Source organism: Eupeodes corollae, chromosome 2 (genome assembly GCF_945859685.1).
Source record: "Eupeodes corollae chromosome 2, idEupCoro1.1, whole genome shotgun sequence".
In the NCBI taxonomy this organism is placed as follows: Eukaryota; Metazoa; Arthropoda; class Insecta; order Diptera; family Syrphidae; genus Eupeodes; species Eupeodes corollae.
Genome location: NC_079148.1, coordinates 25,786,918 through 25,802,360, shown reverse-complemented (window position 1 = coordinate 25,802,360; position 15,443 = coordinate 25,786,918). Strand labels below are relative to the sequence as shown.

The following is a 15,443-nucleotide window of genomic DNA, read 5'->3' as shown; positions in this document are numbered from 1 at the left end:
ATTAAAACATCATGGATCATCCTGCCTAACACCCGAATTTGATCCGTCGCGTCGTCACCGTTGTAAAGTCTGCAAAATTAGTCCTTCCATACCCTCAGCATTGGCTCCGGTTCCACTACGATGTCACCACTTTCGTCTAGGGCCTCCGCTAATTTTTCGTTTGAGTGGGTTGTCAACAGTAAATCTGTCCATAACTGAGGCTTGTTGGTGCTTCGTAACTGGGTTTTCTTTATTTGGTCAGGAATTCAAACTGACGCGAGTTACATATTTGTATGGTGACCTTCGTCACCATTGTAGTCCAACAACCCCACACGGATATGCAATGAGCTCAATATAAAATGTAATATAAGTAAAGTAAAATGTCAAATTGACAATTATTGAAACATCAAAATAATATTAAATATTAATTTAAATGCATTGGAACACCAAGCTAGAAATGTAAATTAGGAAGCTTTGTATTATATGCATTCAACAACGGAACAAGTACAATTCCTTAACGAAAATATTAAAATCTTGTATGATGCTCATGTTCCTTTAAAAACAGTAAGAACTGACGTTTATAGGCCTAATAGGTTCACTTCCAAAAACCGATTTCTTATACAGAAACGTGATGAAGCTTATAAATGGTGGAAATGATATAGACTACTGGAACTAAGACAAGTTTACTGCTCCCTAAGGAATAAAGTAGTACAAGAGATAAAAGCTGCTAAGGCCACGGTTTTTTCTACAAGTTTAGTTTCATCTTTGAACAAGCGTCAGTTGTGGAAGAATTTAAGAGAAATATGCATTGGTAAACTTAAAGGTGACGTGGTTGACAATATCGAAGGCAACGTCTTAAATCGTAAATTTGTTTCGTTACCATCCATACCCGTTTCCATCAACGTTGAAAACTCAAACGATGTAAGACTGGGCGAGAGGGCCATAACCTCAACATTAAGTTTTGGTTTCACCACCATAAACGACACAAATATAGTAGAGAGCCTTTTACCTTTAAAATCTAATGCTTCTGGCGTTGGTGAGATTCATCCCATATTTTTAAAAGTTATTTTGCCGATTCTCTTACCATACATAACTCATATTTTTAATTACATTCTTACAAGTGAATATTCTCCCCAATGGAAACTTGCAAAAGTCATCCCTATCCCAAAAAATTCACAAATGGATGATTTTAGTCCCATATCCATTTTGCCTTACATCTCAAAAGTTTTTGAAACATTGGTACAAAGACAAATGAATGCGTATTTAAGTCGTACGAATCTATTAAGGCCAAACCATCTGGTTTCCGTAAGAGGCATAGCTGTATTACCTCGCTCATAAATGTGACAATCGATGGATGAAGACAAAATCTCGTTTCTAGTTTTACTAGACTTTTCCAAGGCATTCGATTCCGTAGACTTCTCTGTTCTGTGCAACAAACTTTATAATGAGTTTAGTTTCTCATCCAATGCTGTAGATTTAATCAAATCTTACTTGAGTGGACGATAACAAGCAGTTGATATAAATAACAATTTATCTGAGTTCCACAAGGGTCAATTTTGGGTCCACTCTTGTTTTCATTGTACATTAACGCACTTCCTAGTATTGTAAAGTACTGTTAAATCTGTATGTACGCCGACGATGTGCAGTTGTACCTAAGTTGCAGAGTTAGTCTCATTGAACATCATGTAGCTTGTATAAACGAAGATTTGGAGAGTATTTCACGTTGGTCTCAATCTCATAGCCTTCTATTAAACCCTTTGAAATCAAACTGTCTCGTTATTTCACGGAAACCATTAGACTTATCTTACTTTCCATTGGTATTCCTTAATAATACTCCAATTATATACTCTGAGACAGCTAGAAATCTGGGTATTGTTTTTAATCGCTGCTTGACGTGGGATAATCATATAAACTCAGTCATAGGAAAAACGTATGGTGCTTTACGTTCCCTTAAAGCCTCTCAATCTTTTACCCCTATCAAAACTTGAATTATGTTGGTGAAAACATTAATAGTGCTAATTCTTATTTATGAGTGTGTATTATATAGTTCGTGCAGTTTTGAAAGCAAGCGTAAATTAAATGTAGCTTTCAACAGCGCAGTTCGTTATACATATGGTTTACGAAGAAATGAGCATGTTTCAGCGTTTTCAGTTAAGCTTTTCAACATGACATTTAACAGTTTCCTGGAGCTTCGTACTCTACTTTTGTTTTCTGACATTTTACTAACGCATGAACCCCGCTTTTTGTTTAACATCGGAGCGCCAATTTTTTATAAATAGTATTCGTCTTTGGAATAGTCTTCCACGCGATATTAGGAGTATTGAAGATCCGCGAAGGATGAAGATAGAAATTGGAAATCATCTATCGTCTTTAAATGTTTGAGCATTAATTATGATTAGAATTAATGTAATTAGTTTTCTTCTTTTTTTTCTTTGTTTGTCTTTGTTATAGAATAAATTGAAACTACTTTGAATTATCTTTTATACTACTAATAAAAATACTTATTTGTAATAATAGCTTTTCACTAGCTTATAAGATATTGTATCTTACTGCGTTAAGTAAACGATAATAAATTGTTAAATTAAATGTTAAATTAAATTGTAAAATAATATAGTAAGTAAATTGTTCGATCAGCATATTAAAAATAAATGTGAAATATATCTGATCGAACAACCCACAAAATGTACATCTAGAAATGCAGTCGTGAATATACCATCGCAATAAAAAGAACTAAAGCACAAAACTAAAAAAACTCTCTTTCTTTAACTGGCGCAGTCGATACGGAAAGCAAACGCAGACAAAAAAAAATAACTACAAATCAGTTAAAAAATATTTTATTTACAGTGCATGCGACAAAGCATATAATCTTTTGTTAGGAATGGATGTTCTTTATAACATGGTTGAAAGTATAAATATTGTAAAAAAGGAAGTGGTTCTACAAAATAAAACTATACTTCCGATGACATTAGAAATAGAACCAACTTTACAATGCTTTGAGTTAGAAGGTAGATCTAAAAGTATTCGAAAGACAAGAAATACAAGATTTGCTTCAGAAATACAAAAATCTTTTATATAGAGATGGAGATCAGCTTACTAACTGCGAAAGTATATTCCATGAAATAAAATTATCCACAGACCAACAAATTAATGCTAGACTGTACCGTCTGCCTGAAAAACATGAAGAAAATGTAAGAACCCAAGTTAATGATATGGAAAGGCAGGGCATAATACGAAAATCGAATAGTCGATATGCTTCACCAATCGTAGTGGTCGCTAAAAAACGGACTTCGAAGGAAAAGTTAAATACAGAGTATGCGTCAATTATCGAGCTCTCAATAATGTAAATGTAGACGACAAATACCCATTACCAAATATCGAAAGTATTCTCGATAAGTTAGGTAGGTCTCAGTACTTCTCAACCCTAGATTTAGCCAAGGGATATCATCAAATAAAGGTGCATCCTGATTCCTGATGATATACATAAGACTGCATTTGTAACACCAAACGGTCTATATGAATATACCAGAATGCCCTTTGGGCTGAAAAACGCCCCAGCGACATTTCAACGTCTAATGAATGAAATATTGAGAGAGTACATAGGGAAAATTTGCACGGTTTATTTTGATGACATACTAATTTGTTCGACCTAATTAGAGCTTCTGACACATTTTGTGCGGCACACTGGTCAGCGTCTGTACCCTGTGGGGCGGCTGAATATAAACTATGGATAGAAGTAACTGACCTATTTATAGTACGAACACTAAGTTAACAAAATTATGGCAATGAACAAAACGACTAGATTAAATACCCCAGGTGGCACTTCAGTGATACTGGTAAATCCACTCTCTTACGAGGTCGGTCCTATGGATTCTGGGGAGGACCAATTATTGCTTACAAATATTGAGAGACGGAGTTCAGAGATGCAAAGAACTCCCCCAAACAAATTTACTTCAGGGGTTACATCATCGACAACCTCAAACAATATTATAGATGTTAAAAACATCAGCTAAAAATGCATGGGATAGCCTCAAAAATGCGTTTGACGATAGGTCTTACTCTTATTAGTAAGGTGGATTTGCTGAAACAACTTGTTGAATTTAAGTTAAACGAGTGTGATTCAATGGAAGATTATGTTTACAAGATGATTATGACGTCAATAAATGTTAAAAAGGCTGGACTTAAAATTGATGACGAAGTTGTTGCGTCAGGCACACTGAATCGATATTTGAAAGGCACTATAAACAAGAAACTTAAGCTACCTATCCAGATTTAAGAATTCTGCGATGCTGACTGAACAAGCGATATCGATCAGCATAAGTCAACAACAGGTTTAGTTTTAAGGAGGTAAGGCGCCCCAATTACAAGGTCATCAAAATGGCAACCAGCTGTGGGTCTTTCTGAGACTGAGTCGGAGTTCATGGGTATGGTTGCTGTTGTATGAGAATCAATGTGGCTCAAACGCTTTGAGGATGGATTGTTTTCAGAATGTTCATTGTGATAACAAATGCCCAATTGTATTTTCAAAAAATAACTTATTTTTTAGCGAGAACCAGAAATGTAGAATTAAAAAATAAGAATAAATAAATACGAGATAAATTTGAAATACATTCCAACCAAGGAAATGTTTAACCTGTAGACTTGAAATATATGTCCTGCCCAACTCCTTTTGTCTTTTGGTTCTATCTATCACGTCAATTATTTTATTTTAAGATTTTAGTTGCCCCAAGTACTTATATGCAGTCCTCTATGTATTCTAATTCTATTTTTTCATGGTCCAGAATTATATCTTCTCTGATGTGGTTTGTCATCACTTTTGTTTTTGATTTGTAGTTCATAGTTCTTGCACAAGCTAGAAAGTTCTGTTGTCATTTCTTGTATATGTTTAGCTTTTGTAGATATTAGTACTATATCGTCCGCAAATCTTAGGTTGTTTAAAAGTTGCCCACATATCCTTAAACCATATTTTGTCTTCCAGTTTATCTTTTGAAAAATATCCTTTAAAACTGCACTAAATAGTGGTGATGAAAGCGGGTCTCCTTGTCTGACGCCTCTTGTTATTTACGCCCTGTACTCTCTCGTGCTACATTATTTTTGTATATGTTTTTGATAGTCCTTATAACGTTTGGGTCCATATTTTGATTTTCTAGAGATGTCCATCTTGTTCAGCTTATTCCCTTGGTTGTTTATTGTTAAAATCTTGTTTGATGTTCCTGTAGATTGTTTTTGAAAACAGCTTATAAATTCTCCAAATGTTACTTATAGGTCTATAGTTGTTCAAATCGTCTTTTTTTCCTTTTTATGTATAAGTGTAATGGTTGTTTCTCTCCATTGCTCAGGGATTTGCTGAGTTGTTATGATTTCGTTAAACATAAATGTTAAGATTTCGGAAAGCGATTCTTTCCCGTATATTATCATTTCTGCAGAGATTCTATATTTCCAGTGCATTTGTCCTTTTTCAAATCGTCTATGGTCCTTTCAATATTTTCTTTGCTAAACATGGAAGTTTGCGTTGTAAGGAGATTGATTTCTATGTTTTCAATATTTTCTCCTTCAGTTATATGCTTGGTCGAGGAGAATAGTTTTTCGAAGAACTTAGTAGCATTTTCTTTTAAATGAAATGAAATTGGGTGGCGCAATAGTCCGTTGTAAATCAGGGCCTAGTGACTTACAACTCTCAACCATTCCTGTTTGCGAGTACTGTTTTTCAGGAATGGAAGGGGCCTTCTATTTAAGGCCGAATCCGAACGGCTAGTTTGAGAAAGCGAAAATTATGCCACGGGTACTTTTAACTCTTTTCTATTTGTTATGTTGCTTGCATTTTGGCTTTTTAAGCTAATAATCCATTCCTGTTGGCTGTTGAGTAATGATTTTGTTTTCCTTATTGATTTTGTTTGTCTAATCTTATCTCTAGCTATTGTTTCGTTGAACTTGTTGATATCTTTCCTTATTTCTAGTTTGATAGTTTTTCTTAATTCTTTTAGTTCAGTTTTTTCTTCAAGTAATTGTTGCTTGGTTTGTAGAGTATCTCTACTTGAGATTATGATTTTTGTATTGTTGGATAATTTATCTTTTGATGTTTTGGTGTCCATAATTGATATTTTTGCTGAGTTTTTTATGATTTTTTCTAATTCGTCATATGTGTTTTGTATGTCACGATTTGAAGTTGATAATTGATTTATCTTTGCTATCAATGTTTGGTTATAATCTACTATTTTTTGGACTGGAATCTACTTGGGATGAAATGGACTTGTCGGTTTCTTTTCAGTGTCTTATGGCTTATAATGATTTCTGTTCTTACTAATCTGTGGTCACTGTCGAACATTACGTTGTTGAGCACGGATATGTCTTTGATTGTCTCAATTTTGTTTGTCAGAATCAGGTCTATTTAATTTTTTATTTTACAATTCGGTGATATCCACGTCCATTTTCTGTTGTCCTTTTTCTTGAAAACGAGTTACCAAATTTCAAATTCACCTCTTCGATCCATCGTATTACCCTTTCTCCTCTTTCGTTTCTTTCTCCATTATCCGTAGGGTCCTATTGTTTTCTTTTCTTCTTCGTTTTTTCTCTTTCCAAGCTTAGAGTTAAAGTCTCCAACCACATACATTACTTCTGATTTGTAATTTGTATATATTTCCTCTAAATTGTTGTAGAACCTTAGCATCTCTTCGTCATCAGCTTTTTCTGCTGGTGCATATACTTGAATTATTGTCATTTTCGTGTTTTTTATATTCAATTGTATGCTGCACATTCTTTCATTATGTAGCTTGATGTCAGTTATTTTTGCTTTAAGTTCTTTTTTAATAAGGAATCCAACACCGTAGAGGCCTTTTGTTTCTCCTACGTAGCAAAAGATATCATGTTCATTATTTATTATTTTTTGTCCTAGTAATCTTGTTTTTGATAGTCCTATAATGTCCCATTTAATTTTCTCCAGCGCTTGTCTCAATTCTTCCTGTTTCTCATTTGAGGAAAGTGTCCTGACATTGAAAGTACAGATCTCTAAAAGGTTAAGCTTATTATAGTTGGGCCTTAACTTTGTAGCCGAAATTTGCACACTACGTCGGAGGAAAAATTTCAACTACTTTTGTAGTTAGATTTAGCCAATCAAAATCCCTTGACTACGTAGCCACCAGCTTTGTGAATGCGACCAATGGTAATGTGTTAGGACCTTGTAACGAAATGCTTAAAAAGAAAAAGACGGTATCAAAATCAATCATGAATACCAAACATTATATACAAATATGTTCTTTTTAATTTTTGTCCTAGTACTATAGTCTTTGATGGTTGTATTACTTTTTATATCGTACAAAATCTCTTAAAAAAAAGCTTATAGCTTATTTCTTAATAATGGTCCAGCCCCACAAATTTTGTTCACAAAAGAATATAAAATAAGTTCAAACCAGAAACAAAATAAAATATATGAGATCATTATGGATCAATTATGGTCATAGAAAGAAATGAAAATATTACTATCATTCACACCCACACGCCAAATCTTATATTTAAAACAAAATTGATTGCAATGCTAAAATATATTATATTTTTATTCAAAATGAAAGAAATTAAATTTTAAAATGTTATACGTCAGAAAAAAACTCTAAAGGGAAGATTAGTTAGATACAAATACGATGACGGGGCATTGTAAAATATATCGACTGGGGCAGCCATTTATTAAAGAACATTTTCTTCGGAGCTGCTCTTCTCTTTAGATTGAGTTTACGAACAGCTCGTCATACAGACAAGCACTTCCCAAGGGAAGGCTGTCAATTGCTTTAACAAATGACAGGACACCAGCGCAATTAACGTGCTACAGAAACACGTTTGACGACGACGGCTAGATCAACGTCCGCAGCCTCCACCTGGACAGGTGGATTGTGTATGGACTATGCGTCCAATTTTTCGATTAGGACGTAAGCCATCGTACTTGGGACGGAACCGACCGCCACCGCCACCACCACCTCCTCCACCGCCGCCGCCGCCTCCACCTCCACCACTTCCCCAACTACTCCCACGACTATCGCGTCCACCACTTCCACTGTTTTGCGGATCAAGTAAAGGTTTTAACAACGTACGGAAAAAGGTCCCAATAAAAACAAAGAAGCCCGTAAACATTCCAAGAAATCTATCGACTGTCCATGGTTTATAGTCAAGGACTTGTCCATCTAAAATTGAAAAATCAGTAAACAAAGGTTTGTTCATTGAAAAGTAGTAGATGGAGAATACCCTTAGATATATAGACCATTTTTAATACTTTTTAAACAGTTTAATTTGGTTTAAAATACAACAGTTTCAGTTTATTTTGTATATTTAATTATAATTTTAACAAAACAGGATAATTTTCGATTTTCTGATTCTGTTTTCTGTTCTGATAAAAAAAAAACATAAAAATGACGTGTATACATTTGACCATCGCCAACATTTAATAGGGCATATTATTCTATGTTTGGTCCGATACGTTCAGATTACTTTTTTATGTTGCACAGCTGTGTTTAAGGCTGACGTACGATCGCAATTAAGTTGTAAGTTGGTGTGTTTTATCGTTTAATTTGTAAAAATGTATGGAAAAAAGAAATCACATTATTTATTTCAATAATTGTTATTATCAATGGAAAATTAAAAATAAATTTAAAAATGCTTCTTTGATATAAAAAGTTGCCTGTAAGTTTCAGCCTACAGTAAGAGAATATATTTAAAGACGTCATAGATATTTCACGACCTCCAGACCTCCCTTAAAGTTTCTAGACCTCCCTTGAAAGCTCCAGACCTCCCTTGAAATCTCTAGACCCCCTTGAAATCTCCAGACCTATCATTATATTTAAAAACCTCTCTTGAAATCACCAGATCCCCCTATATTTTAAGACCACTCCTGAAATCTCTAAATCTCCCTAGATTTTAATATATCCCTTGAAGTTTCTAGAAAACAATAAATAAATTGGGTGGCGCAACAGTCCGTTGTGAACCAGGGCATAGTGACTTACAACTCGCAACCATTCCTGTGTGCGAGTACTGTTGTCAGGAATGGAAGCGACCTACAATTTTAGGCCGAATCCGAACGGCTAATTTGAGAAAACACTTTTTCATGACAACAATTACTCTTGAAGGAATTGTCAATTCATCGCAAGAGGCAGTACCCGCGAAAATTATTTTTTTTTAAATTTTAAATTAAGATGGCACAGGCAGGGATTGGACCCACACCCCTTGCATGACAGTCCAACGCACTAATCATCATGCCACAGGTACTACTACCTTCCATGATAGTTCAAGACCTGTGTTGGAATTTGAAGACCTTCCTTAATATTTCAAGATCTCCTTTGGAATTTCAAGACCTCTCTTTCACAATATGAAAGTAACTTAACTGTAAAGCTACTTGGAACCTATAATTAGTAATAATTAGTTGTGAATTATTAAGCAATAATTAGTAATACAAGGTTTTTTAGGCCAATTTCTTTTGGTGGCATATATCAAATCTTGTTTATTATTCAATTGTTTATGCCAAATCATCATGGCAAGTTACAAGATTGAGAAGCACGTTCAAATGATAAAACTTTATTATCAAAATAAGTGTTCGTTAATGCAAACGTTGCGTCTACTTTGCGGTAGACGTGGTGGCCCTTTACAGTCGATTCTTCAACGTTTTTTGTCCAAATTTGAGACGACCGCTTTAGTAAACAATCAGTCAACACCCGGGGCCTTACCAATAATAAATCGCTAAGCACACGTTTAGGTATCGTCAAGTTAAATTTTAACAGCGAGTTAATTTGCGTGTATACTAATAACCAAAATAAACAAGCCTTTTACTAATAAGCCTTCTATTACAATATCTACTACATTATTTGTCAAAAAGACAGCATTGAATTGAATTAGTAAAATTTGCTAATATAAATAAAACATAAAATGTAAATTTCGAAATGGATTCAGACGATTCAATAATAGAAGATATAAATATCTTCGAAGATGTGGATGAAGCAAGGAGGCAAAAAGTATAAAAAGACAAAATTGAACCATTTTGAAAATATGACGACACAGTAAATCTTTTTGTTTCCCGGCATCAACATGAAAATTAAAACAAATAAATTCAATAAATTCAAGATTTGATAAGACAACTGCCAGATTCATTATTGATCTTTTGTGGGAAGACATCTCCTCAGAAACAAACAGAGGTGGTACAATTCTTTTCTTTTAGGTTGTTTGTGATGCAAGTCAACATCTTACTCTCTCTTGTTGCCCGTTGGAGAGGTTCACCTCACAACTCCAGAATATGACGAGAATCGTCCATATGTATATCACCGTTTACAAAATATGGATTTACAAGGAGGTGTTATTCTTGGTGAGTCTGGATACCCGGGTTGAAAATATTATTGACACCATTTAGAGTTTTTGCCATTCTCTCAGAACAGTATAAGCCATATACGCACTAGGAACCACATCGAATGTTTGTTTGGGCAGCTCAAACGGAAGATAACTGAACTATGAAATTGGTAAGGCTTTGATAGTTGCGATCAGCATTCTACATAGCATTGCAAAGGGTTCTTCGAATGGTATAAAATACAAAAAGAACATCAAACAAAAATGCTTATACTTAAATGACTTTCTGATGGTGATTTAAATCAGAATGATGATAACAACAATGATGATGCCTTGATGCAAGGCCGAAGACATATTTATTGAAAAATATTTTATTAGATAATAAAACAAAACTAAGCCCATATATTATTTGAAATTCGCTTTTTAATTCAAACTGTATTTTAACAGTCGACTCTCATTAATTTGTGAAAACACTACGAATTATTGAGAGTTATACATAATAAATGGTTCGAAATTTTTGAGAGAAAAAATAATAAAAAAATCAAATTTTTGAGTATCAATCATTTGTAAATGACTTCTTAAAAAAGCTACATACATTTGTTCATGTTTTAAAACTAAATTAAATACTTTTCCTACTTAAAATGCCACAATGAAAATCACAATAAAGTTCAGTCCGTGCTCGAAAAAAAGCATACCGCTTATAAACTAATTTCAAAATAGTTTTTTTCTACTTATGTACTTGTCACAAAATACAAAATACTTCAGTTTGTTAAAAAAATATTAATGACTCTTGGTATGATTTAGTTAGCTTTCACGAACCAACTTCTAGTGAATTCAATGAATATTCATTTAAAGGCACAATTCTTGTCCGTTTTTCAGTCATTTCTAAAATGATATTTATTTATTAGAACATAATCACAATTATGTATTAAAACAACTATAATTCGACTTACTTTTTTATAAAATATTGCCACGAGCAATCAGCCGACAACAATCACAATAAATCTCATTTCTTGTAACCTAAAATGTATTTGTTGCGTGTTCTGTCAAGATAACAGAGCAAAGCATGAAGTATAATTTAAATGTCCGTTTATAGTTGAGATTCCCAACAATAAAATTAAGCTGAACGTTAGCACTTAAACTAACTAATAAAATGTTTATTGGCATGACAAATATTTAAACCCCCTTAAGTATTTAAGTGAGCTTTAATTTTGATTATTTGTAAGGCCCCGGAGTTTCAAGGAAGCAAGATCGGCCGAGAACATCGCCGGGGTCCATAAAAGTGTTTATCAGAAGTCGAGGCAGTCTATTCCTTGCCGTGAAAATGTGGCAACACCGAACAAGAAACGGAAGAAATGTCAAAATCAACCATTTTTCGTGTTTTGTATGTAAAAAAAGTGAACAAGTGAAGTGAGAAAGTGAATAAATGTTTCCTCGCTCTAAAACTACTATAATTATTATTTATTTGCACATATCTATCAAACAAAAAACCGCGTTTTATAATTCATGCTATGGTAATGGATAGTAAATTCAAAATAAAATTGTGTGTAATATATCTTCCTCTTTATTTATCTCGTATCACTTCGTATACAAATTTTTGTTAACCAAACTACAAAAATTACTAATAGCGGGAGTTCATTTAACGTTTCCAAAGTCAAATTTTTCCGCTCTGGTGCATCTGGCCAAAACAGATATTTGTTTTTAAGTTTAAGTATTGCCTTAAAAACTCTTTGGGTGATATTCTGAGAACAAACTACATATGTATATGAAAGTTTCAATTTCAATTATAGAAAAATCTTTAATTACCTGGATTGTACCACCGTCACCAATACCAAACAATCTTGCAATTTTGGCAATCGAAGCTCCTTCTCCACTAGATCCCAATCTATAAAGCACTATCGTCAAGCTGTGTTCTAACAGGTAACTGTCGACATGGTCTTGGTCCATGAAAAAACTCGTCATCTTTAACTAGGATGATATTAAAATTTGCCCAATTGACAAGAACGATCTGCTTGAACCGTACTTCATCCAAATGAGGCACGACATTTTCCAAAAATATGTTCGATTTATTCACAGAATGCTGCAAAAACGGAGCTGCATATCGGGAATTTTCAACAATTAACATAAGGATCATCAACTCTTCTCTTATCTCGTCCTCTTTCTCTTGCTGTTTATCTAATTTATAAAAGGTTCAATTTAAAAATTTCAGAAATTATGTACATTTCACGTTCATAGGTAGGTACCATCATTTTCACCAAATAACTCCAATATCAACAATTCATTTAAAGCGATTTGTTTATACAATTTTGGTTTATAGCTAGTTCTTGACATTTTGAATAGCGAAAATATTTGTAAAATGTAATTAAATCAAAACACAGAATCACTTTTTAATTTAACGTATCGAATGACGTAAATTTATGTAAACCCTCTTCGGAAATTTATATTTTTCTACAAAGTAGAAAATTATATCGTTACATGAATATCAACGTTTACCACTTTACCCTATAATATGGGGATTTCTTGACATTTTGGAATATCCCCCACTAAAAACCCCTTATTTATTTTCTGACGTCTTGTCTTGTCATTTCATCTGTCAAAAAAGTCCTCAACAAAAAAAAAAACTATCAAACACATACGTCATTTTATTTTTGTTGAATGAAACTGACGTAATTTGCCAAACATAAATAAATTAATCAACAAAAAGTGAAAAGCTTCTAGTCTCAGTTAAAAAAACGTCGACGTCCAACTTTCATCCATACTTTAGTTTGTATTTTTATATATTTAAATAAATATAAACCTTAAAAGTAGAAATTCCATACAAATCTGTATCTTACTGTGTGACGAATAATGTATTATTAATAAAATATTCACCCGTAATTAGTTAAAAACGTAAGTTTTTTGTTGTAAGTTAAGTTCCTAGTTATATTTACGATTTGGTTCCAATCAAAATTGTAATGTTTACTATTTAGCAAATATTATTTAAACAGAAAAACCACTCAAAATTTCTTTACACACCTAAAAAGTTTTCCAAAAGCCATCGCAGCCGAAATTAGATTTTTGTTCTCTTAATAAGTTTTTCTTCTTTAATTCGCTAATCGCTAAACTTTGATTAGATTTGTTTGGTGTGAAATATATGTGTTTATTGCTTCTTTGCCAAATCAGCTGCAGTACTCAGCATCTCAGCCGTGTGACTAAATTCTAACTAAACACATCTTAGCGGGTGAAGCAACTAAACTTGATGACTACAACTAGGTAGAGTTGTTGTTAAATAATAAAAAAAAAGAAAACACTTCATGCTAAAAAAAGAAAAGATTCCCTCCGTGCGTCCCTCGTCGTCTTCTTGAATGCGTCACACTTGAGTTCCATTCGCAGAAGCAAAAGCTACTAACAGCAGGTTGTTTGGCCAAATAAAAATGGAAAACTAAACTTAACGGAGAGGTCACCGGCAGCGGTGCGGCCGGCGACGAGCGTACGGCGGCGATAACAACGACCAAAACCGACTGCTCCCCATAAGCAAACGTCGGTCTGTCGGTATCTGTAGTGTGTAGGTACGTGAGTCGTTTTGTACAGCTGTCCCCACTTGTATCATTCGTCCCCGTCACCTCAATGAAAATGCTAATAGGAATTAAGCTACAAAAACAAAGCAACTACTACTGCCGTCCTCCATGCGAAAGCGAATTCAAATCTAATTCATCGGTGAGATAGAAACGCAAACGATCGACGACCAAATATAATACCAGACCCCCTCGAGAGAACCGTCAAACTATCTAAAAGCTAAATAAGACAACCCAACTCGTGGAATTAAACTTGCGTTTAATCAGTTTCAGTCTCAGTCCAAAGAGTGCCAAATGTTGATTGTAGATGGTCGGTCGGTCATAGTCATTCTATGTTGTGGTGGTGGCGGTGCGCGATTTCAGAACTCAGCATCGAAATAGTAAATACCAGAGAGACAGACCCAACAGACAGACAGAAAGAAAGAGAACGAGCAGCAAGTGTGTTCTAACTTTTCGACTTTCGAGGCAATAAATCTCATTCCGGTTTCGGTTTCGGTTCGTGGGTCGGTTTGGTTTGAACAAGAAGTACAGCAAAACAAAAAAAAGAAGAATAAACTTCAATCTTTCCTGTAAGACTCGTTTGACCTGTTGTTCGTTGCCGGCTAAAGAATATCGTACTCCATGCCATTGCCAAATAGAATATAGTTAGTAAGTCGCGTGTTAAAATTTGCTGCTTTTGAAAAGGAAGTGAAAAGAAAGTTGACCGGTTGACCTGCGCCAGAATAACAGCAAAACAGCAACAACATCGTCGCAAACGGTTTTGCTGAAGCTTTACGCATTGCGAAAATGTATTCTCCTGGTAACTATCTAATTTTTGTGGCCAAATATTTTGAATGTTTTAAATGTGATTCGATAATATTATGGTGTTGTTCGTTAAATTTTGTTTCGTTATTATTTTGTTTTCTTTCTCTCAAGAATGCGGTGTTGTTTTAAATGTTTGGAAAAAAATTAAATTAAAACAAAATAAAAGTTCAAAACATACAATTGTACATAATAAAATATTTACTTAGCACATCCTTTCTTTTTCTCTTATCCTTATCATTGTTTTGTTTGGTATGCTACTCTCTCTTCCACCCTGCCTTAAACCCACGACCCCATATTGATTGTATTTTTATATCTATCTTGATCAAACAAATAGCAAAAATAAAAGCAAAATAAAACATCTAAAAGTGAGTACTATTAAAGTTGTTGTTTTACTTTGTTTGTACACATTTAGTTAAGTTGCAGATGATGCTTGGAGCTGCAAAATAAAAAGTGCGAGGGGTGCGCTTTTATGTTATGTTCTTGAAATTCCATTTTTGTAAAGCTCGCTCGCTCGCTCGTTCGATTCGACCCTTGTTTATACATTTGATTGTTTTTATTTTTCTATTTTACTATTTACCTACATTATTATTTTAATAGAGAGATGTTTATTTTATTTGTGTTTTTTTTTTTGATGATACTCACAGCAATAGTGTATAAGTGAAATGTTTAAAGACTGACGTAACCCCATGTATCAGAATTCAAAAAAGGAGGACCATAATAAAAATAATAATAATTGAATCTATGCAAGTAGCCACCAGGCCCGTAGGGTGGATTCTTATCACATTACACAGAGTTCTA

At 33.9% G+C, this 15,443-nt stretch overlaps 2 protein-coding genes across 6 annotated transcripts in view; one reads left to right on the top strand and one right to left on the bottom strand.

Annotated features, from left to right (window-relative positions):
- Positions 1–7,499: 7,499 nt before the first annotated feature.
- Positions 7,500–8,387, bottom strand: LOC129946051 (glycine-rich selenoprotein-like). The gene is made up of 2 exons (XM_056056074.1): positions 8,206–8,387; positions 7,500–8,144 (listed from the first exon to the last, which is right to left on the bottom strand). The coding sequence occupies exons 1-2, from the start codon at positions 8,222–8,224 to the stop codon at positions 7,822–7,824; spliced, it is 342 nt and encodes a 113-aa protein (XP_055912049.1). The 5' UTR covers positions 8,225–8,387; the 3' UTR covers positions 7,500–7,821.
- Positions 8,388–12,966: 4,579 nt separating this feature from the next.
- Positions 12,967–15,443, top strand: part of LOC129944513 (anoctamin-1) — a 40,101-nt gene continuing 37,624 nt past the window's right edge. For 2 of the 5 annotated variants that reach the window (XM_056053996.1, XM_056053992.1), the window contains exon 1: positions 13,205–14,640. In XM_056053996.1, the coding sequence (XP_055909971.1) occupies positions 14,628–14,640 (13 nt within the window). In that variant the 5' untranslated portion in view covers positions 13,205–14,627. Of the gene's footprint in view, positions 13,177–13,204; positions 14,641–15,443 lie in introns of those variants that run through there. The other 3 variants (XM_056053994.1, XM_056053993.1, XM_056053995.1) reach the window with 3 other exon arrangements.